The sequence below is a fragment of the Apus apus genome, chromosome Z, assembly GCF_020740795.1.
Source record: "Apus apus isolate bApuApu2 chromosome Z, bApuApu2.pri.cur, whole genome shotgun sequence".
NCBI classification, from domain to species: domain Eukaryota; kingdom Metazoa; phylum Chordata; class Aves; order Apodiformes; family Apodidae; genus Apus; species Apus apus.
Genome location: NC_067312.1, coordinates 74,757,632 through 74,783,150, shown reverse-complemented (window position 1 = coordinate 74,783,150; position 25,519 = coordinate 74,757,632). Strand labels below are relative to the sequence as shown.

The 25,519-nt window shown below is 39.2% G+C and overlaps 1 protein-coding gene across 1 annotated transcript in view; it reads right to left on the bottom strand.

The window, feature by feature from the left end:
• The window catches only part of ADGRV1 (adhesion G protein-coupled receptor V1), a 278,553-nt gene that overhangs the window by 89,870 nt on the left and 163,164 nt on the right, over nt 1-25,519 (bottom strand). The window contains exon 84 of the mRNA XM_051642551.1: nt 615-731. Coding sequence (XP_051498511.1) covers nt 615-731 — 117 coding nt within the window. The remainder of the gene's footprint in view (nt 1-614; nt 732-25,519) is intronic.

The window sequence follows — 25,519 nt, the reverse complement described above, 5'->3', positions numbered from 1 at the left end:
GGTTTCTAAGCCCTGGAGATGGTGCTGAGGGGCACTGGTGGCCTTGGCAGTGCTCGGTGAGTGGATGGACTTGGTGATCTTAAAGGTCTTTTCCAATGTAAACAATGCTAAAATTCTATGAAAACTCTAGCAATATTTATGAATGCATACACTCCTTATTTTAATGCAGAGCTACGAAGGCATGTTTGCCATATTATGCAAGTCTAATGACTGAAATGCTACCAACTCCAAAAATTACAGTGTACTTTACACTTGTATTTCAGCTGAAAGAGACTTTTTCAAAAGACAAATAAGAGATGCTCAGAAAAGCTATGAACTCTAATAAAAATAGTTTTCAGTGTTTTGAAACAGTAAATTCTACAGGATGAAGTGAGACTTGGAAATTCTTGCACAGCTGAAATGACTATTAGTGGAAACAGTCTTTATGGAGTTTGAGTATTTACCCTTAGAGCTGCAACACTCTAGGTTTAATAAAGACCATCTAATGTTTTCCCTCTCTAGCAGCACGGAATTGCAGAGATACATATACCACAATATAATGGAAACACAGTCTTATGTATCAGATACTTTTACAGAAGTTTTGGGGAAGGGGTGAAAAAGACTGAGAGACCAACCTGAATAAGCATCCAGCTGAACTGGCAGAGATAAAGATAATGGGTAACAGATGCAAGGGCAGAGCAACTTTCCTCTGAGAGATGTTGGCTCATGTAAGCAGAGGCCAGAAATGAAATCTGCAGAGAAAAAATGAATACATGTGTATTGGAATTAAACAAAGCTGATTTAATAATAATAATGAGGGGGAAAAAATATATCTTCCATTTGGAAGTAAAACATACACTCAATTACCATTCCACAGACTCAGGTGAAATACCTTGGAAATATTCACCCAAAAGAAGGGATGTTTTATCACTGTCAGTCACAAAATTAGCTTTAAACTTTTTGCAGACAATCTAGTATCCATTACATCCATATCTGAAAAGACTATAGGGAGACTTAATATTTATTGTTTAATATTGTTCCGCAGGATAACAGCCATGCAATATTAGACACCAGTTTTGTAACTGAGGGTGGAGATTTTGCTCCATAAAATAAAAAAGAAACATTATCTTCTGGTTTCAGTGAGGCCAGAAATTTTAAAAACTAAACAAACAGTCTCAAGAGGTATTTAGTGTCCTCAGGCTGCCAGACCTGTAGCAATATCATACCCCATCACATAAGGTAGCAATACTGGAGAAAAGGGAGTAAGCATTTCTTCTGTTGCCTAAGAGCAACAAGTTGCTGGGTTTTTTTCCACAAATATGCCAAATGTCAAAGGACTGTGTCTAGCAGCTAATTCATTGTCTAAGTAACATAGGTATTCCAACCGTGAATGCAATGAATGCTGCTAAACAATTTCAACATAGCTTTTAAAATTAAAACAGAACCCAGACACTTTTAGTTCTAGCTTCTTTGAATTACTTTACAGAGGGAACAATTTTACAAGCAGATTTCACTAAAGAATTAAAGTGTTCACATAAAGACAGACTCAATTTACCTACTGAACACTTGCAGTAACTGCTAATTTTTCTATTTCTTTACGAGTAATACCACCATTTTGACCAACAGCCCATTGACTTGTTAGTAACAGCAACTGGTAGATTGTGCAGACTGATTTTATGCATATAAAATCAGGATATGGGCTGGGGAAGGAAGTTAAAATATACTAGTGATTTGGCATATATCTGGTAATTCTATTTAAAAGAAAAATGCATGTATGGTATTGGATAACTCTTACATAGTCTCTTTACTACAAAAATGTCCCTATGAAGGCAGGTTCTGTACATAGATAATGTTATATAGATATACATAATATTGTCATAATGTTGTTTCACTGTGAAATGGAAGAACAAGAATGATCCACTGGCCAGCAACTGGACTAAAAGCAATTATGAGGTGCATTTCATTATCTAAAGGAAAAAAATCCACTTTTAGCATTTTATGTGGGGTTCACCAGTCTTCTGCTGAGAACTGGAAGCTAACCCTGGCCACACAACCATGCAGTTATTAAGAGGTTAACACACAGTGTAACACAGATTGCTATTTGCCAGATTCTCATGCTACTAAAACAAATGCCCTTGTCTGGAGTGGGTTAAACACAACTGGAATATGTGTGCAATAACTGCCTACCAGTGGGGATAAACATAAGAACTGTTTGTGTAAACAACTCTGTAGCCCCAGCTAGCTCAAACAGCTCCAGCAGTACTTTTCCTAAAACTTCAGTAAATGCTTCTGCTTATAATAAGCACACTACAACTTCCATCTGGGTAATAAGGCTTTACTGAAGGCTTGTGTATATGTCAGTGACAGACTGTCAGACCAGAGACAAAGGGATGAAAACACAAAAGCAGTCCTGATCCAGTCCTGGAAGAATGTTTTTAGCACCCTCTGGACTGAATGATGCTTTGAAAGCATTCTGTGTCTGTAATTGAATACACTATCATTTCTAGCCTTCTACTGTTTTTTTCGCACACTACAAGATAAGTGTACTTCTGTGTCCAGAGTTTTGCAGCCCTGACAATATGGAGTTTTTTTAATTCAAAAAATGAATATATATCTAAAAAATGGATATGGACTTTCACTGAAGAAGTAAGACAGCAGTATGCTGAAGTAATCACTCAGCTAAGAATTCACTATGATTAGTGGCATTAGAGTGTTTTAGAGAAAAAAGGATAAGAAGATAAAAGAGGCAAAGAAACACATATACCTGGAAAGCCAGGGAGGGACTTTTTCATAGAATCATAAAATCACTAAGGTTGGAAGAGACCTTTAAGGTCATTGAGTCCAAATGGAATCCAACTACTACAACCACTAAGCTATGTCCTGAAATGCCACATCTAAATGCTTTTTCAACACCTCCAGGGATGGAAGCTCCACCATCTCCCTGGGCAGCCTGTTCTAATGCCTCACCACTCTTTCAGTAAAGAAATTTTCCCTAATATCCAACCTAAACCTCCCCTGGCACAACCTAAACCCATTTCCTCCTGTCCTATCGCTGGTTACTTGGGAGAAGAGACCAACACCGGCCTCTCTATAACCTCCTGTCATGCCCTCCAAACCCCTCACCAGCCTCGTTGCTCTTCTCTGGACGAGCTCCAGGACCTCAATGTTTTCTAGTACTGTGGTGCCCAGAACTGAAGACAGAACTCAGGCTGTGGCTTCACCAGGGACACGATCACTTCCCTACTCCTGCTGGTCACCTATTCCTGACGCAGGCCAGGATGCACTTGGCCTTCTTTGCCACCCAGGCACACTGCTGGCTCATGTTCAGCTGGCCATCCACCAGTTCTCCCAGCTCCTTTTCCACAGGGCTGCTTTCCAGCCACTCTTCCCCAAGCCTGGAGCTTTGCCTGGGGTTATTGCCACCAAAGTGCAGGACCCAGTGCTTGGTCTTGTTAAACCTCATCCCCTTGACCTCAGCCCAAAGGTCTAGCCTGTAGAGATCTCTTTGCTCTTCCTACTGTCAAAGGCCTAACTGAAGTCCAGGTAGACAACGTCCACAGCCCTCCCCTCATCCAGGAGGCAGGTCGCCTGGTCAGAGAAGGAGATCAAGTTGGTCAAGCAGGACCTGCCTTTCATGAATAAATGCTGGCTGGACCTGATCTCACCATGATCCTGCACTTGCCATGTGAGCACACCCAAGATGAACAGCTCCATCATCTTCCCAAGTACTGAGGTCAGGCCTGTAGCTCCCTGGATCCTCCTCTTGGCCCTTCTTGTAGACCCGTGTCACGTTGTTAGGCCTCCAATCATCTGGTGCTTCTCTCTTAACCACGACTGCTGGTAGGTGATGGAGAGTGTCTTGGCAAGCTCCTCTGCCAGCTCCCTCAGCACTCGTGGGTGAATCCCATCCAGCCCCAGAGACTTGTGAGTGTGCAGGTGGCATAACAGGTCATTAACTGCTTCCTCCTGGATGATGGGCAGTTGTTGTTGCTCTCCATCCGTATCAGGAGGTTGAATATCCCAAGGATAATGGGTCTGGCTATTACAGTCTGAGGCAAGAAGCCGTTCAGGAACTCAGCCCTCTCCTCATCCTTGACAGCATCCAACAGAGGGTGGACATTCTCCTTGGCTGTCTTTTTTTGCTGTTAATGTATTTGTAAAAAGCTTTTTTGTTATTCCTCACAGCAGTGGCCAGGTTGAGTTCTAGTTGTGTTTCCCTTTCTGATGTTCTCTCTGTATGATCTAGCTCGATCCCTCTACTCTTCTTGAGTTGCCTGCCCCTTTCTCCAAAGGTGGTAGGCTCTCCTTTTGTTCCTGAGCTCCTGCAAGAGCTCCCTCTTCAGCCAGGCCAGTTGTCTTCCCCAACTGCTCTTTTCTCAACTCATGGGGACAGCCTGCCCCTGCACCTCTTAACTGCCCTCTGCAGTTTCTTGTTGAAGAACATCAAGTCTTGGAAGAACTACAAGGTCTTGCAGTGAGAGGACAAGGGGGAATGGATTAAAACTGGAAGAGGGGAGATTCAGATTAGATTTTAGGAAGAAATTCTTTTCTGTGAGGGTTGTGAGACTCTGGAACAGTTTGACCCATGAGTTGTGGCTGTCCCATACCTGGAAGTTTTGGATGGGGCTCTTAGCAACCTGATTTAGTGGGAGGTGTCCCTGCCCATGCAGGGGTGTGGATCTAGATGATCTTAAAGGTCCCTTCCTGTAGCACAGACCTTTCCCCCATAACATCTGAGGTGGCTAGGGGAATGTAGAAAAAAGCACCTTCTGAATAAATTGTTTCTTAGACCTAACTGCCTCATGTCTTCTCTACTATGCTCATTTTTTAAGTCTAGTGCCAATCTTTCATAGTAATGAACATATTACTTAAAGAAGCAAAATAACTACCATGTATTGGAAGAAGTTGTTCCCTCTTTGAACATTAAAAAAAAAAACAACTGGATTTGTTCCTTTTGATGCCAGTTGTTCATAGCTCTTTTTAGAGAGATTGTATGACTTTAAATACCCCTCTTCAAACAACCTTTGTGACCTGCCATTTGGTTCTATGCCAAGACTATAACATAGTGCTTCTGCCTGGTACTTGTAAAGGTGATCTGTATTGACTCAAGATGATTTAACTAAGGGGTATCAACTGACTTCCATCGCTCTAACAGCAGGCTGCTACTTCTGTTAATTTGTGTGTGATAGTTCTGTGCCACATTCAAAATTACAGTGACAGTGTATCACCCACAACGTTCCCCTTGAAAAAATAAAAGTAAAAAAATTAAATACATATGATAAATGGATGCACTTCTGTTAGAGAGCAAAAAGAGCAAAAAAGAGCAAAAAAAAACCCACCCTTTGACAGGGTTCCCATTCAGTAGTCATTTACTCAGCTAATTAATCAAAGCATACAGCAATTCCTTTGTAAATCTAAAACAATTACCTAGCAATTACTTGAAGGAAATTAGCACCTGGATATTCAACCTAAGCAATCAACACCGAATTATAAATTAATAAAACCAGATCATTTACAAAACTGTATGCTCCTGCATGAAGAGTATTTTTGAACTGCTCTTTCCAAGCAGCTGGCTCTCTCAGAACATCACTCCTCTGGCTAAGAGCCACCTTGTAGCTTCCAGTCAGCATGTTTTCACAGTCAGTTTATACCTATATTTTCTTCTTTTGGAAGGCCCTCAGGTTAAACCGGATTTCTCCTCCTTGGGGCTTGAAAGAGTCCAGCGCAGAGCCACAAAGATGCTGAAGGGAGTGGAACATCTCCCTGATGAGGGAAGGCTGAGGGAGCTGGGTCTCTTGAGCCTGGAGAAGAGGACACTGAGGGGCAACCTCATCCATGGTTACAAATATGTTAAGGGCGAATGTCAGGAGGATGGAGCCAGGCTTTGTTCAGTGATGTCCAGTGATAGGACAAGGGGCAGTGGGTGCAAACTGGAGCATAGAAGTTCCACATAAACATCAGAAAAAGCTTCTTTCCTGTGAGAGTGACAGAGCCCTGGGCCAGGCTGCCCAGAGAAGCTGTGGAGTCTCCTTCTCTGGAGACATTTAAACCCATCTGGACACGTTCCTGTGTGATGTGCTCTGGGTGACCCTGCTCTGGCAGGGCGGTTGGACTGGATGATCTTTCCAGCTCCCTTTCAACCCCTAAGATTAAGTGACATATCATGTATTTTACTGCATTTATCTCATCAAAGACTAGTCTGGCATGATCTAAGTGCAAACACACAGGAGTCTTATTCTCTGCTTCATTTATCACTATATCTTTTGATAGACCTTTTTTCTACCCTGCTTGCTTCTGAGGCTGAATTAATTGCCAGTTGCCAAGATTATTTAATTTAATTTAATTTAATTTAATTTAATTTAATTTAATTTAATTTAATTTTATTTTATTTTATTTTATTTTATTTTATTTTATTTTATTTTATTTTACTATATATTATTTTTCCTTTTATTTTTTTTTTACTATGCACTACTTTTTACCTTACTGAAGGAGACCTACAGGAAAGCTGGGGAGGGACTTATTAAAAGAGAGCGTAGTGACAGGATGAGGGGTAATGTTTTAAGCTGGAAGACAGTAGATTTAGGTTAGACATTAGGAAGAAATTCTGTAGTGTGAGGATGGTGAGACATGGACCCAGAAAAGCTGTGGCTGCCCCATCCTGGGAAGTGTTCATGGGCAGGTTGGATAGGGCTTGGAGCAACCTGAGCTGGTGACATGTGTCCCTGCCCATGACAGGGGGATTGGAACTAGATGATCTTTAAGGTCCCTTCCAACCCAAACCATCCTATGATTCTGTGATATGCAACACTCAGTTTCTGTTGAAATCCATAGGTAATTGATTTAACATGTTCACCTCAACTTAAACCAGTCTGTCTTAAGTTTCTGTCCCAATTTTTCAGCCTGACAAAGCAGTAAATACTGAAAAATTTATTTTACAAAAACATGTGTCTGACGCAATATTAGCTACACAATTCCTTCAAAAAGACTAGGAAGCAGCAACTTTCAGCATTGACACTGTGAATGTTAAGTTAAAACCCCTAAGTAATAAGTAAAAGGAAGGGTAAAAGTAAAAATAATAAAGCAGTAAAGTATAATCAAAACTTCATTTGTAATTTTAAGAATGACATAAAATGCTTTCACAGGGGTAGAATAAATCTGAGAGTAGTATTTCCCTGAAAAGGCAGCATGTTGTGCTGAGTGAAGAACAAAGAAAGCTCTAGAGAAAAGGCTGAGGAGAAGGCTAACCTGAGCAGATATAAAAGCACCAAGCAGCAGAATAAAAAACACCTAACTCTGGAAGCGTGTGCACAAACACGTCCAGCCACATCTGCTCAAAACAGTATCATTTTCTCAACAAGCAGGAAGAATCCCTGCCTCCTGGAGCTGAGAAAAAGATCGTTCTTCACCAGGAGGACCTGCAGACCAAGAAGCTGACTCATCTAGAACATCCTGCAATGTGTCAGTGAAGAACATGTCCCATTAAGTCACATTTTTGTAATTTTTGCTGATTCCTGTGTCACAGTAAGAACTCAAGAAGCTTTAGACATGGTATTCTAGACAGAAATTTCTTCTTATATGATTTTCAGAAATGTATATTAACAGTGGTAATGTCATTTCTTTTAAAATTAAACATTTTTTTCTCTTTTTGAGTTTTTTTTATTTTCTTTGAATAATTTAAAATAATCTGAAATTTATGCTTGAATAATTCCATAGAAGAAATCGCTGTCATCCTTATAGATCTTGTTTACATCTATTTCTATTAAAACTTAAAACAAAACAAAGACCCCAACCACATCCTATCTGCCATTATAATAACCCAATCTTAAAAGAGGACTGGTGTCAAAGGCATAATTTACAGTGGTGCTCCCTTTGTTGGACTTAGTTATAATGAACAATGACATAGGAAAGTAAACACATTAAAACTTCCATGTCCTCACCAAACTGCTGTCTTCTGCTTTGAATTTACTTCATATAGGTAAAAAAAAGGGGTTCCCTCCTTGAACACAGGGACACTGCTCAATAACAGTGCATATGAATCATACTTTTTGCTACTGCTCAGTAGGTCAGGACACCACTTTTTTAAGTGAAATGTTCTTGTGTTTCTGGTATTAAATGCTAGGGAAGAAATACCAACAAAGGATGTACAAAAAATGGCAGAGATTTATGGACACTGACAAAAATTCAAAGTCACTCATCCTGGAAAAAGTAACACACAGCATGTTTCAGAGCAGAGAGGTTCTGCAATTTAGAAGATTCAAATCAAAGTGTTTACCTGGATCCATAGAAAAGTTCAAAAACTTGTCATTTCATATTTATGCTGCATTAGTGATGCTAAATTAAGCAGCTGAAGTTCTTTGGTGAATTTACATGGATGCTAAATGATGTTGCTGGTCTCTAAATTGTTTCAGAAATTACCATAATTCAGAGAGGGATGCTTTATAACTGACACCAGAAAAAACAATACATGTGGGTTTAGCTTTATTTTTGGCTGCAGTTGAGTGAACACATACTAAACAAGGAAAAAAGAGTACTTAATGAACAGCAGCACCAAAGCTGTACACCTTACTGTATATATTGCATGCACTATGTATTTTAGAGATAATTTTGTGTTTATGAACTATTTGCTGAGAGTGTGTTGATTATATATCACTGCAAACTGGCACTTTAAGAAAAACCAAACAGCCAACTAAAATAACATCACTTGAAATACTGATAGTATGTTTACAAAAGTGACCCATGGAGCTCTTGTGTAAAGATGTTTACACTTTACTAAGCAGCAGCAGAAGTGGCAACCATTTTAAGTAGTGATTAGACATCCGCAGCCATATGTTACTCATTCCCTTCCCCCAGCTGAGCAGGATGGCAGTTGGTTTCATGCTGGCTTCAGTCCCTGACCAATTTGCTTCCCGTTTTTGTGCTCAGGGACTTTTTTAGCTTCCCTGAGCCAGCTGGGAGGTGATCTGTGCGTGCAGGGTGGAGGGCCGAGACACCGTGGAGAGCAGCACAGCAGCTCACAGCTGGCTCTGAAGCAAAAGTCAGCTGCAGGGGAAGGCTGGGATGGATCACACCCTTCTCAAAACAAGCCTGACACAAGTACCCAAATGCCAGGTCTCTTCTAACACATTTTCGTCTCTGTTCCAGTCATGCTGTCTCTTACAAAGAATGTGTTGAGTGATACTCATGAAGAAGTTATACTTTAGTTTTATCTTTTCCTGTAAATGATAAAAAATAAGGACTAACAGGCTTTCAGCACGTCCCAACCCATTTATTTTCATATACAATTCAGAGCAATATATGTGGCATAGTACCCTATAAAGACAGTTCCTATCATCATTTCCATTTAGATCTGGGACAAAGATGCACGTTGCTTTGTCACTCGTTACAGAACACAAGCCAGACCTCCTGAGTCCTACTGCAAGCTCCTCAATAACACACCCTTTTTGCTGTAACAATACCAATAGAAGGTGAAAAAGCCTCTTTTTAAAACCATCAAAATTGTATCTACAGGCTTTCCAGTTTCAAGTACCCAGACACAGCTCAGGGCAGTCTGAATATGCTGATTTGGCAGGTCGAAAACACGACATTCTGATGGATGCTTTATATGGTAGAATCTGCCTCGTATTTTCTATCTAGAAGTTCAGATTAGACCATGAGCAGATCTGCCAAGACAGGTCAATTGGATCTAGAAGCTTCTCAAGTGGGGTCTATACACACTTAGGAGGTCTATTTGGAAAATGTTAACAGTGTGACTTTGCCCTTCCTCTATTTCTGGATATAGTGTTTTCTTAAAAGTTCAGGTTTAAGTTTCCTGCAATAAGTGCACACAAATTTGACAGCAGGATCATTTATTACCTTTAAACTGAATTTAGGACCCTCTCCAGGGTCAGCAATATGTGTTGTTGCAAGGGTTACTGGAAGGGAAACAAATCTGTTAACTCCTGATGCTTTATGCAAATAGTTATAAAGAGCCTATGCCCTGAGCCTGCCAGTGTTCAAGAGCCATTTGGACAATGCCCTTAAAAATATGCTTTAACTACTGGTCAGCCCTGAAGTGATCAGGCAGTTGGCCTAGACGATCATTGTAGGCCCTTTCCATCTGCAGCTGTTCTTTCTGTTCTTGTCTCAACGTCACCTGAAGATGAGAAAGATAAAACCACTTCCCAGAGCCTAGATCCTGGGTGGAGTAATCTGTAGCTCTCTTTCCACCTGCATTCTCACAGGAGATTTCCTTCCTGCAAGAATTACAACACAGGGTAGGGCCAACTTGCCAAAAATTGGATTCAGGATGCAATCAGGGTGCCCCATTGCTTAATATTTTAAGTATGGTAGCAGGGGCCTCCCATGCAAGCTGTGAAGAATAATTAGTTATCTATCTTTTTTAAAAAGAAATAGACAAGATGTAATTACAGACACATCTGGCTTGATTATGCTTCAGGAGCAAAGCTCTGTCTAGAGATTAGTTCCCCTACACTGGTCTGGAGATCATCCAGAAAAGCTTTTCCTTTTGCTCTTCAGTCTTCTCACAAGTAATTGGTGATAGAACAAGAGGAAATGGCCTCAAGTTGCACCAGAGGAGGTTTAGACTAGACATTAGGAAGAGTTTTTTCATGGAAAGGGTTGTCAGACATTGGAACAGGCTATCCAGGGAGGTGGTTGAGTCACCATGTCTGGATGTGTTTAGAAGTTGTCTAGATGAGGTGCTTGGGGATATGACTCAGTGCTGGACTTGGGAGAGTAGGGTTAATGGTTGGACTGGAACATCTTGAAGGTCTTTTCCAACCTAAGAGATTCTGTGATTCTATGAAAATGCACTAGGTTAGGCAAAGACCTCCTAGTTAAACTGATAATGGTAAACTGAGTCACAACTACTGGCAGTGTAAACAGCTCAAAAAGCAGGTACACCAAAAATTCAAACTCTAGTAGAAGGCTGGTGATGGTAAATGGTCATGATTTTCACCAGAAACACAGCTGGCAGAGTGGATGTTCTCTACAGTCTCATGAAAAACCAGAGGCTTATGAATAAAAAGCAAGACTTTCACAAGCCTGTGGGATCTGTTTTCATTTATTGGTTGGAAGAGCTACTTTAAGATGAAATCTGATGTGATATGAATGAGTATTTAATTGAAGCAGTTCAAATTTTACCAGAAGCTTTAAAGACATAAAAAGAAATTTACTTAAACCAAAGCAGCCTTCAAAAAGGGCTAAAAAAGAAGTTCCCCAGTTCTACTATTATTTGTAAACTATGGTATTCAAGAAATGTTGGTCTTATTTAAATATTTATGGCAATCTTCAATCCAGATTCCTCCTAAATGTCAAAATATGGCCTAAAGAATGATCAGTTCAGTGATTGCTATCCTGGTATCTTTAACTGCTGCTTTCTCTGTGCAACAGGCTTCATTATTACAGAGCAGAAGAAGAAGGTTTCCCTTCCTCACGAAAATGGAACACAAAACCTCTGGATTTTGTTGTGTTCATGGAATTCACTTTTTGAACCCACAACAATCAATGTGAATTAATAGCTAACATGGTCTGTAACAAGTGGCAAAGATTTAAAATTATTCTACTCAAAGACAGGAATTTTCAGACACCTATCATAAAACCATGCCGAGCATGACAGCTGACATAGATTATTAAATGTTATTAAATAATCTCTTAGTAGTCATAGTTTATCTTTTCTGTACAGACTCACCTCATCTGTAAACAAGCGGGGGAAGGAACTGGGTCACTAGTGCTCTGAGCAACAACTTAGATTTAAAACAGACAAAGAAAAAGTATGCCAAAAAAGATCCAGATCCTAGAACTGTGACTAACCTAAAGCAGTAACATAGATTAGGCATTATGTACAACTTTTAGTACACAAACAGCATTGTAAAATAAGTTCCAGCGTGAAGTTCAGGTATTAATAGAATCTAGAAGTTGTATTCTCCTGCCATGGACTTTGTTCAGGGGCACAGATGGAATTGTTTTTTCAAACTCAAACATGGAAACTTCCTTATCTAGCTATAATTTGTCCTCTGTGGTGCTTGCCAGCTAGTGAAAACGAGTTACAGAGAAAGTCACTTATTCCTAAAGTAGCTGTTGTTCATATTGTCTTCATGCAAAAGAAATTATTCAAAATAATCTGATATTTATGCTGGAATAAAGTATCTGCTTATGAAACTAGCCTGAAATATTATTCTATAATGCCTACTTCACTAATTTGATATTTAATGACTAGAGGTTCTGTTGAGCTCTAGAGAATATAATGCTTTCTATAGTAGTTTCTCACATATAAGGAGAATTCAGAATATATATTAATTTATTTGTCTCAAGTAAGCAGGCTTGCACATAGCAGTCAGAACCAAACATTCCTAAAAATAAAAAGTGATTCAAGACTAAATCTTTAAAATTACCTCAAGTTGTGATTAAAATGACTTCTATCAAAACAGTAATGTAGACATAGATTTTCATATTTATAAAATAACTACTATCAGTATTTTGTCTAGTAAATTAGACAGACATGTCCAAGGCTGGACTACATAGGCTTCTATGGTCTAACTCCTTTTTCATAGTCAGGATCTCCTGTCAAATACTAGAAGAATTTGAACACACAGTTCTGTGTTGTCTTTAAGTCAGCTGCTTTTTGCATGTTTTTTGCCTTAATTCTCACAATTTTAAACATTAGTTTGGTAAACTAGTACCAGAGACTTTGGGAATGAAACACTCAAACATATTCCATGCTTTGGGCACTATTTTGTTTATTACATTTATCAGCTTCAAATTTCTGATGCACATTTATGAAACAGTTCATTAAGCTGAGAAGGCCTGTCCTTTTATTCAGACTAACAGAAACAGAAATGTAGTTTGCTTTCTAAATTGACTTTGTATGGATTCCCTCAGTCCAAAAGTCTTCAAACTGCATCCCTGGGCTTTTACTGAAAACAGAAAAAACATTCCAAACACTCCTGCTCTGGCACTTCAACAGGAACAGAAATGCACTCACTAGAAACTAATTTTCCAGGGAACCTGTGGACTAGGTTGGAGTTGCAGATACAGCTGGTGGGACACAAGGACAAGAAACAACTCGTAGTTTCCTGATGTCATGAGGCAGAGGAGAAGAGCACAGGGGCAGGAGACTGACTCTGTCATCCCTCAAAAAGTGCATATTAAGTCGTGACAGGTTGATAATGCACTTCAGCATCCAGCACTTTCTCTGAAGGTGATACATGCACACCAAGCTGCTTTTAAAGTCCTCCTGTGTTGAAATACTTAATTTCCTTGCCCTGATGATGATAATGATCTAGATGTGGCTACTGAAGGCATGTCTCATGCTAAATTTAAGTGCAAAGTGGTAAGTTTATTCCCACAACGTTTGAGTCAGCTGTGCAGATGTGGAACAGGCCACCCATGACAAAGGGTCTGAAGTAAAATAGGGGATGACTTTCTAGCTGGAAGTAACCAGCTAAAAAGAAGGCTTACTGCAATAAATGAGTTGGGGAACTCTGAGAACTAGAAGAACCATGTTTAGGTTCCAGTCTAAATGTAGCAGGGAACACGCCAAATAGATCCTGCACTCAAGGAATTATCAGCATTCAGTCAGAAAAGCTGGGCTTAAAGGATACTTTAAGGAAAAGAAAGGAAAAAGGCTTTTCTATGCCTGGACTGCAAACAGGTGTGGGACAAACTAAAAAAAAATCTTTATCAGTTCTGCAAATCACTCAGGGAAAAAGGCATGTGGAAAAAGAGCCAGAACTTAGGGCTTCTGCATGAATTTCTCAAAGCCTCGTACAGGTACGAATGAAGCAACTTCACAGTGACAGAGAAACTTTTGAGCTCTCAGCTCAATGACAAAACCCCCCCCACACTTTTACATCAGAGTAAAGCTGAAATTGTGATTTGGGTCTATTTCTACACCCTCAAGTTGTAGGATTATATTTTAAAAAGAAAATTTAGACTCCAGTCCTGTCATATCCCACTTCCAAATTATATGGCCCTTACATTGCAAGGATCCACCTTCAGGGGGGTGGGCAGGTACAAATGGGTCTTGGCATAGCTTTCCTGGGACTGCCAGTTCAACTTGGCTGGTCATAGGAGACCACCTAGAGAGAGATCACTATTTACATCAGCTGTGAGCAGCATCAAGACTTTTCTACTTGCTGGGCAGCAACACGGAGGTTCCAGCTGTGGCTGTCACCTGGTTGTAGAGATACAACACTGCATGTAAGAAAGACTGCATGGAGCAGCCAAGACAACTTCAGGGAAACCAGATTCGTGCTAACATCCAGCTGGATTGGAGCCCAGACTTTTTTTTTTTTTTACTTTTTTTTTTCCCAAACACCTCCCTGATACAAAGCTGTTACATGATTAATTGAAAATAATTCAATTCTTCTGAAGTATTTTATTTTTTTTTTTTATTCAAAAAGATTTAACTTCTGGCCTTCACACACTGTGAATATCTCTGGTGGGTTCAGTAGTGGGTTCCAAGTGGGGATGTTCTGCCAGATGGGGATAAGATGCCTCTTCCAGCAAGTGTGTCCCCATCCCCAGAACCTTCTCTCCTGGGGTTTTGTTCCCAGCCCCAGCAGCATCACCCTGGCTCTCGGCAGTTCCTCTGATTAACCTGTTACTTGCCAGCGATTGCAGGACACCTTCTGATTAAAAGCTCATGTCCAAAGGCTAAATGTCAGCCTTTCTTAGTGCAAAGACTTCAAATATGTTTATTTTTGTTGCAAAGTTAGTTATTTATAAATTCTTCCTGCAGTAGTCGTGTAGCAGCACTATCCCCCAGCCACTTACATTTAATCCATTAAAACTGCATTTGGTAATTCTAATTACATGATCCACTGGCCCTACCTTGTAAGAAAAACAAAGCCCATTCCTAACACGGCAGTAATGCTACAAACATCTTCTGTTGCATTGTGTTAGACTGAAACCAGAAAAAAAAAACAACTGGAAACATTTCAAACTCATTTCCAAATGAACACCCTTGCACAAAAATTGCTTTTAGACATGAAGGTATTTCTCAAGTGGTAAAGATGCTGTGGAATTTTTAGGCTCAAATTTAATGTCTTCTGCTGTACCTTCTAGAACAGTAAGGAAGGTTTCTCCTAAATAATAATGCCTTTTTTTTTTTTTTTTTTGTGGTAGTAAAACTGATATCCAGCTCATTCTATATACCAATAGTTGACTAACAAAACAAGCTGCAAGAATAGAAAATCTTCTATGACTTTGCAGAACATACGCTGTTTAATGCAGTGCACTGGAGAATTCTCTTGAAATAAAAACTTGGATACAGCATTCAGAGTGAGAGAAAGAAATATTTGTGAATAATATATCAATAACTCTTTTTACTTCTGGGGTTGTTTCAAACACTGGATATGCTCCGGCCACTCAGCACAGAGACCGATTTTCTCTTGGTAGGACAGAGTCAAAGAACTTCAGATCTAAGCTCTTTAAAGAGATACTTGTGAGCTGATAGCTGCCTAGTCCGGTTTACATTCCTTCCCTGAGGTGACTGCAGCTCTGTCTCCCTAAAACCCAGAGATGTTTACGTTTAGCAATCCCCAAACGATGAATAGTCTCAAGCCGAGACAGAAAACAAGAGTTCTGCAAGTCTGCTTTGAAGCGCAGAGGCTTAAATCACATATGCAAGGAAAACAGGCCAGGCAGAATGGCTTTGTGTATGGGTGCATATACACGAAAGCCAACACCCTCCCTGCTTAACTAATAGTTTTAAAACTAATCACCACATTTACACTCAAGATGTGAACAAAAGCACTTTTTCTAAAGCCTTTCCCCCCCTAGGAACATGGTATTATCCTCCTTATCTTTTATTGCAACACAAGTCAAATACAAAGATTGTTTGTCTTAAACAGCCACACTTCTCAAACCTGCCTCCTTTTAGAGATCGTTTCTGTATTTAGTCTCAACATTTTGGTTGTTCCTACAGAAACAGGGATGTTTTTGCTGTGACCAAGTGCTTCAAAAGCTTCCAATGCTCGACTATACTAATAATAGCAAATGCTCTCCTCAGCCCCCTCCCACGTGTTAAATTAATCAACACTAGAAGGTCAAATGTACATAAAGTAGCTTATGCACATTAATTTATTAACTGAAATTACCTCACCACTGCATGTTTTGCTTTTCTGTTTCTTCTTAATATGTTCATGTAGTCAATTACTATCAGTGAAACAACTTCTGAACTCCCAACTTGCGCTGATTCCACGCCACATCATGTCTACTTTGATGGATGAACCTGCCTGCAATTGCTTCTCAACAGCAAAGCAAAACTGAATCTTGTCTTTTCAAAGAAAACTACTGAAATTCCTTTACTTCCTTAGTTAACCTCACCTGTGCAGGTACCTTCCTTCTCTCTCCCTCTCTGCCCCTTCCCATTCTTCTGCCCGTCCCCAGATGCTGTGTCTGCAAACCGGTCAGACCCGTGTCCCCCAGACCCCCAGCACAGGGAGGACAGACCTGCCATGCAATGGCCACAAGCCATGTTGCATAAGGTCAGCTTTAATTTGTATTGTGTCCTGCCCACAGATGTGATTTCATCTGCCTTAACGCTTTCAGTCAGCTGAATACGAGCTAGCTCCAGATCAGAAGCTGTACAGTTTGGCTAACTCCGTGTAGTACTTGAGAAAATAAGTCTTGCTGAGAGGCTGAGTCCCACATTAGTTTGAACACAAAGCAACTCTTAACTGCAGCTAAACAGTTTTTGTTCAGAGCTGGCCTGAGTCCAGCTTGAAGCTCAAGAAGTGTATACTTTTGTCTGCCAGGAAAGGACAGTGCTCTCCAAGGCCCAATGAATAAAATGTCACTGGGTAAGATTAGGTCCATATGCTTTATTGATGTATTCATTGATTTTTGCATTGCACAGCCACTCAGATGGGAGTTCAGGGGGAAAAAAAAAAATCGGGCAAAAAAAGCAGGGTTCTTCTAAAATTTTCCAGCAATTGCAGGCTGTCATGATGGCTCCTTCAGGAGACACTGGCAACATTTAAGGAGAGGCAGAGCCATTTGGTGAGTTGTATCTGTGCAAGCCAGCGAATTAGTGAAAAACCTAGAAGCTGAGGGTCACCAGTCCCTTCTTCAGTTCATCACTAAAAATGCTCACATAATATAATACTTACCTAGTTTATCCAACTGTGCTAGCTGGGCTAAGAAGAGATACTACAGATTTTGTTCTAAGCAAACTGCAGCTGCAGCAGTTTGGCTACATGAATCATGGTATAATTTAGCATATCCTTAGGAACATGTATATCTCCACTTTTTATCTGACTGGATTTAAGCGTGCAGCATGAAAATACAGAATCAGGCAAATGAATCAAAACCCGAGGTGTGCAGCCTGTGCTAGGCTGAACCTTTCCTACAAAGACCCAGATCCCTCACTGCAGATTCTTCTCTGCTTCTGATTTGTACGCAACCAACAGTCAAGCTCAGAACCTTTTCTGGAAACAGTGTGAGTGTAAGTGAAAAACTTAAGTTCTACTTTTCGCTCCACATCATTAGCAATTTCAACCATTTCTTATTACAAAGTATAAATTTATGTATATATATATATAAAATATTATTTTCCTATGTCTTACCACCTTTTTATGTCTTGAGTGTAAATGTAAAACTCTAAGGCTAGAAAAATTAGTGTATACACCAAACAAATGATCCCCAAATTTTTGTTAATACTTTTTCCTCTGCACAGTATCAAACTCATTTACTTAATGCTTCATTACCTGGAATCTGCAGCATATTGCTGACATTGATGTGACTGCTCAAGATAGAGCATGTATTCACAGCGTTTTAGAGACTGCAATACAGGACACCCTTTCATTCCCTCCCTAGGTAAAATAATAGTCAAAAAAAGTCCACACAAAACAGGTAAAAAAAAAAATAATCAAAAAAACAAACTCCAGATGAATTAATTTTAAGGAGTCAGTCCTCTGAGGATGGAGGTTGGAGTGCTGGTAGATGCTGCCTCTCAGTGGGCACCTCTGCTCAGTGTGAAAACGAAAGTCAGTTTATTAAGTGGAAATCCCCCATCATCACATGTGTTCTCGTGGTTTTGTCACTGTCTAAATTAAACAGATATGGAGGGAGACTGCCAGCAAGCACCTCCCAAGAAATGCAGCAGTTAATATGATTTACTTTACTTCTGTGCCCTTTTATGCTTATCAACACTGGAATTCCTATGCTGAAAATACAGGAGGCCTTTCTGGGAATAAAAAGGGTTGTTGTTTTTTTTCAGCTGCACACTTTAAAAGTGACCTGTTCTTCATACTAAAATCTACTTTGGCTATTTTTTGTAACTTCTTTTATCTTTTTTTTTTCTTTTCTTTTTTTTTTTTCTGAAAAGGTGGATGTCAACAGCAGTCTTGACAAAGGTCCCAAACTTAGCCTTTTACCAGCAGTATCAACTCATACCCCTCTAACCAAGACCATGGGTAAACAGCACTGCTCTGCTCTCAAAATCCCTGCCTTGCACCAAATATCTTTAAAACCAAATTAAAGAACATTTGCTTTGAACAGGAAATAGAAAACTAGGATTCAAAAAAACCCACACCCCTCAGGAATTAACTTTTAAATGAAAATCACTTATGTAATATTCTGATGGTAGTATGTGAAAATAAACAGCAATTCTGAATGTATTATTATCAGCTAAGTAAAGACCAAGCAACTGTTCATTACCTTTGATGGCATATGCTACTATTTGACAGAGTAGTATGTTTTATTTCCTGCAGAATTAAGCAGTTCAACAGTGCTGCCATAAAAATGAGGTGAAAATCAGTACATTTTTCTAAATATATTGGAAGTTGTCCTGTGTTCATTTTTGTCTCTGAATCTTTATTTTTATTGTATTTTTATTACACTAATCTCCATCTCTGTTCCAGAAATGTAGAAACTTGCAAACTTCTATTATGTTATGGTCAATCTCATAAAATTCCTTACTCTCTTTTCTAAGATAATTTATATTCTCTTATTCTCTTACTTGCAAATATCTACCTTTACTCAAAGTGGCTTTTGTTCTTTGTTACATTTTAACAACATGGCAGAAAACATGGAGCAAAACCTATTCTGGTGTTTGCTTTGGCCCCTGTCTAAATGATGCAGGATGAGATGTCTGGCACAGAGGTGGGGGAGAGGAAAAGTAATGAGGAAAAATGTTAAGGATAAAATGAAGATGCAGAGGATCAGAGGAGTGTTAAGTTTGGAGTTTGCACTGCAGCATTTTTTAGGAAGTCTGAATTAGATCATGGGTGGAGAGGAAAAGCCACGGTTTATACACCTCAGGATGAGAAAATCTTTGAAGCACACCTATTTTCTTCAAGGCCAGCTCTTTCTAGGCTCAAGTGTTGTGTCTACGAGACACACCTTTGAAACAGAGGTTGCTGATGTCCTTTGCACAGGGCTGACATAACCAGTTTGTGAACTGACATCTCCAAAGAGGTTTGCAAGCCACAAAACATGGAGAAGAACATATCCTTAGTTCGCACTCGTGTTAGGATATTGCTGCAAAATGAAATCTCAAACTCCATGATCCAAGAGCAATCATACAAGTTTCCATTTCTTTTATTCTCCTAGAATGTCTTTCTTGTAGGCCTGAACTGACTGACCCTAACAAAGGAATTAAGACAGGCATGAGTCATAGGGGAAGCTCACTTGGAAAGTAGTTTTCTTTGGCTTCCCCTTGTCTACCCATTTCCCCCCACAACTTTTCCTGACTTAAAGGTCTCAATTTCTTTTCTTCCTCATATCCAGCCTAAAAATAAAAATATTTCAGTAAAATTCTCTTCAGGGATGGAAGTATGATACATGAAGACTAAAACTACCTTCTGGAAAGACAGGAAGAGGCTACAAAGAAAGAAGCCAGAAGCAACTTCAAATGACACAATGAAATTCATGTTATTCATGTTCTGAGGAACCACACACACAAAAAAAGGTTACCTATCCCTTAAAAACTATGACTGTAATCAGAAGAAGTACCATTGCATGTGAAGAGTTAATATTTTGAAGTTGTGACAGTTACTGTTCATGTCTAAATTAACCCAGAACAGAGTTTATTGTTAAATTGACTATTGCCTAAGAGAAAAAGCATTTGCAATGTGACAGAGGGTTCAGAACTGTGCTGCAACTTAGTTTAAAAAAACCAACATAACAGACCTTCTTTGCCATTCCAAAGTGTTATTAATTAATTATTATTTGAGTAATATGCTAAGATTTAATTCCCAATGTGTTTGTTCACAGTGACAGAATAATGTTGCAGGACAGCTAAGTATAAACATGCCCATGCTGATTGCAGCAGTGAGTCTGCACTTGGCACCTGTGTTCCCCAGAGACCTGCCAGTCTTCCTGTGTAAAGGTTGAAGGTATTTTTATTTGAGAATCATCAGTGCTTTCTGTGGGAATGAGCTACCAGGTATCAGCCAAACTAAAATATTCTCCACTTGTCTTAAAATATTTCTGTCAGATTATCAGACAGCTGTATAATTAAATGTATTTTAAACTTTAAGTATAGAAGCAATATTAGCAGCTTTATCCAGACAGCATGTTTAAATGTTTTTCATATCATTTGTGTCACTACAGAGAATTAGTTCACAGCTGCATGCTGGTTTGTCAGTTTTGAGATGCTGTCATAAATCTGTCACAAACACCACCATACAAATACATGCTTTTAATGAGAATGTTCCTTTTCTTTCCTTTTGAATTTTAATATCCATTTATTTTGTGATTTAGGGCAAGGAAAATTTACTGAGACCAATTACAAAGGAGTTTGGCACCATTTGCAAGAAGGTGGAAGTGAGAAGATCACTGACTGCTAGGAAACAGCACTTTTTACAAGAGCAGGCATTGGGTCTCAGCAGGTGGTGCTGTGGGTAGAAAAGATGACTAGCTGTCAGCAACAGATGGAAATTTATTCATACACAAAGAGGTTTGAGAATGCAGTTTATAGGTGATTGGTATAAACTCAAATATCTGAAGTATACCCGTAGGAAGAAGTGTGTGTTCTACTGCACTGTTTTCTGTTTCTCCCAATGATGAAACTAAAATGAATGTTGCATTAAAAGAAATAGATCAAGTGCCAGAAAAATATTATTGCAATTGAATATGTGAGAAATCGGTATGAGATCATGGGCATATCAGTGCTGACAATTTTAGTATTAGATGGCTAGTATCTATCCTTTAGTAAGTGTGACTTTCAAAGCAATCACTCTTACAAGTACAATGCACTGTTAGACAAAACTTGTGATTTTTCTGCCTGAACATGACAGCATCACAGTAAAAGAAACTTCCCTCCCCTGGTGCAGAGACATTTTCCTCATATGTACTGGATAGAGGTATCAAACTGGGAAGTGAAATGGTAACCACAACCGGTGTCATTACTGCCAGACAAGAGTTCATCCCACCTACAAATTCAGCTATGCATGAAATTCCTGAAATTCCAGACAAGACAGCATGGAAGTATCAGTTTATAAATAACACTATGGCTGTAAATGTGTCTTTTTGTTAAAGATTTACAAAACATGACCCACAGGGCCACTGCCTTCTGCACAAGATGATATAAAGAGCAGATCCTCCCCCCGACCAGTTCTTTCTATCGCAGGTGAGAAATGATCACCACTCACTGAAGAACAGAGTTGTTTGGTGTGTCAGAGACCACAAACTACTCAGTTTTGACCTCTGTGGTACTGTGAGACCTGAAAATAAGTCTTAAGTAGTAAATGTTCAGCATTTCATCCCTGCTTTCATATGAGTAAATGATAAATGTTCTCTCTTTTTTTTTTTTCTTTCTTTTTTTTTTAACCAAGCATTCAGTTTCTAGTGGTTATATGTGGAGTTCACATGGAGAAATCTTCTTCAGGGTAATCTGAACATTCTTTTCATTGTTTCATGCACTCTAATATCCTAATTTGCTTGAGACAGGAGACTATGTCTGTTCCACTCATGAGCTACCTCAGAGCTTCATTATGAAGTTGAAAATATGGTTAGTTCTTGAGATACATAAACCTACTGAAGTGGTTTGTGTTTTGAGGGAGGTTTTTTCATTCCAGCTCAAACAGCAGAAAAATGAGAGACTACCTGCGAAATTCTGTTTGTGAGAAAAAATATTGCTCCTCAAAAATCTTGTCCTCCTTCCCTATTTACCTCTTTTTCCTTGTCTGGGTAATGGGAAAGCTACCAGTGGAACCACTGGAAACAATCTTGAGTGATTCTGCTCCAGCTGCTAACAAAGAGGAAAAGTCTCCCTTCCTGCGGAAAAAGGATTGAGGCTTCTGGCTTCAGTATAATTGTTTATAGCTCCCTAAGGTGTTCAGCCACTCACTTCATTCTTTGCAAATTTATATGTTGAAACAAAAGGAGATATTTTTATGTAACCACAGGATATTTTTAGCACTGCAAGGTCTACTATAGGAAGAACCTTTCTGACTTGATGGTTTCAACCCCTTTCTCAAGGGAGAGATTTTTCAGAAAAATAATTCATTGTTTGAGTGGAGGTTAATGATATTGTTAATTTATAGAGGCATCATCAATAGTTTAAGAACTTTTTACTTACCATGGTCAATCAGTAACTTAACAGATAAAAAACATTATGAGGGGGAACTGTATAAGTGATTAATTCAGCTCTCACATAAACTTCTAAGTAGCACATGGAAAATTACAAAGTATCTGCTCTGTGGTAAGAATTTAGCATCCTATCTACCATGGAAAAATCTAGGAAAAAGCACAAGAAATAAGAGAGGGCTCTGCAGACAGGCAGAATTTTAAACACTTTCAAGTAAACTATTTTGAGACACATAAAAATAGTAAATATATTTACCTTTACCTATGTTAAATTTAAAAGTGGTTACTGTTATATAAGGAACTTAGTTTTAATATTAACATCTTACCCTAATCATGAAAATATAGCATCAATTTAAAAACAGACAGGAAGAATACTGCTTGTCCAGATACTGACCCCAAATAACCCTTCACAGACTTGAATTCCAGCAAGTTGCACTCAGGCAGTGGAACTGCTTTTTACCAGAAAATTCAACAGGAAATTTGTGCTGTTTTAAAAGGGAAGCTCTTTAAGGTATAAATGCCTCCTCAGAGTGGAATATTAAATATATATATATACATATCCTGATAGCTAAGGGACTATATTTCTGGAACAGCAACTCAGAATGCAGTGTAGATCTTCACTTGGGTTATTGTCTCAAGAATGAAATGGGTTTATAGAATTGGCAGATAAAATATAGGGGGTTTTACTGAGAATACGCTTGTGATTCTTTTTAGGTTGGAGTAAACAGAGCACTGTGCTGGGGCTGAAGGGACGTGGGTTTGAATTCTGGCTCTGCCCTGTCCTAATATGAGGACACACAGGAGAGTAAGGATGCTTCTCTGCCTCCCACTGTCTCCATCTACAACACAAAGATTTCAAGTATTTTTTTAAGCACTTTGCAATGGGCTGTGAAAAAAAGACACAAAAGTATTACATGCTGTTGCTGTGCGTATTTTTAAAACCATCTGTCACTTGAAAGAGCAAGACAGAAGTTGGCATGCTTGAGCCATGCAGCTGCATTTCAGATCTCTACTGACCTAACGCTAGAGATTAATAAGTAATACCATAATTATGAATGGTGGTTAAACAGCAATCTAGGTTCCAAAGCCAAAATATACAATTCTCTTTCATGTATATAAACTTGCCCCAAATTAAACAAACTAACTTCAAAGGTCTGCAAGACCAGAACTGAACTCTGTCACCTTTGCAGGCCACTTTATTTGAGAACACTGTCCTTGATGTGTTAAAGTTCACTGGGCTACACTCACACTGTTTGTTATTAAACATTAAATCTGGTTCTGTGGAAAAAAAAAAACCCTCTTTTTATGGAATGTTACACCCTGTGCCAGAAGCTTACAATTTACAGCTCTACTGACACCACTTGAAACATCAGCCTATAAAAAGACTTAGCGTAGTATTTGCTAGTGGTGTTTTCACTTCTGTTTTTCCTACCATAGCAATGAGAAGACATCAGGGCCCCTTCACACTGGGAGGCTTTCATCTGCCAAGCTTAGCTTTGTCATATTATTTGACTCAGGAGACACCCAGCTGGCTGAAACTTTTTATGCCAACATATATGACAATTTTTTTCCTAAAGGAATTCTGACTGTCTTTACTATAGTCCCCAGACATCACTGCCAAAGGTGTTGACACAGCAACATCAACAAGAAGCTATTAATGTCATGGCCTGTATGAGCAGGTAATGTTAAATGTAAGCAGAGGCTACTTGTAGAAAGTTTCACTTGTGGAAGATGTGTTGAATTAACCTAATCCCAGGAATTCCCTGTACACTTCTGGAACTACTTATTTCTCCATTCATCCATTTTGAAGCTGTACAGTAGAGTAGGGATTGAGAGGGAGGAGGAAGCAGAAGGAAGTATCCCACACTACAAGGAAAGGATTTCAGAGAGAAGGTAGAGAAGAAGTGACACATTTTGGTGGCTGGAGTGTTGTTGTCATTGGTGTCCCTACCTTATGGATGCCCCTTGCTGAGCACTCTGGAAGGCTCAAGCATATTTGTCTTGTTTCATTGCCATTAGATTCTCTGCACTCTGTACAGCAGGGATGTTGAATATTTTTACATTTTTCTTTGCAGTAAAGCACCTTACATGCTCTTTTAGTACATGATCTAAGTGTAACAGGTAAACATCTGAGATCTTTCCACAAAGATATTTCCTACAGAGTTCACTAGCTCTAGATTTCCAGTAGCTGGTCTGGATCAATAAAACAAAATTCTTCTACCCATTGGAAATTTTAGATGAAATTAAAATTTTGAGGACAGTATTTCTATTTTGGGAGAACATCAACTACTAATGAGAAAATGGTTAGCTGAAATTCTTCCAGAACATCCTGCTCTTAAGCTAGAAAAGTCTTCTGGAGAAAATAAATCTATGTTCTTCTGCAGAATGTTATTCAAGGGCAATACATCTGACACACAAGCTGTTGTGCCCTAATAGTTGTTTACATGGGTGAATCCTGTTGAGCATGCAGATTCTAATTGCTCCACAGGAAAGGGCACAGTGAGCAGGAGCTCCTCAGCCTGAAAACCTATGGTACTCTATCTTGGATTGAGGGACCAAGAGGTTCTAAGCAAAACTTAATTTACTATCCAGTTATGTCCATTATGACAGCCAAAGCTGCTAACTGCTGTCTCCTGCTTCTCCCCATGTCTCGATAATTCCTCTCTTTCTCCACCAGGCTGACTCACAGAAAGACTTTCTCTTCCAAGAAAACATTCACATACTTCATCCTCATCTGACTTTGCTATTCCATTGCCATGAATATCTATCTCATTGCTTCAAAAATAACTGATTTTCACTGCGGGTTTCTATGGTCATACCAATCCTGAATAAATGTCTAACACATGCAGATTTTTTTCCCTAGTATAGATAGAGTTTATGCAGCTTATGGAGGATACTCCTCCTCCTTCTTACTGTTGTTTCACAGTTTTAACATTGTGAAAAAACACCAAATTTGTATTCTCTTCCAAAGTTATGCAAGCACTGTAAGCATGACCAAAATTTA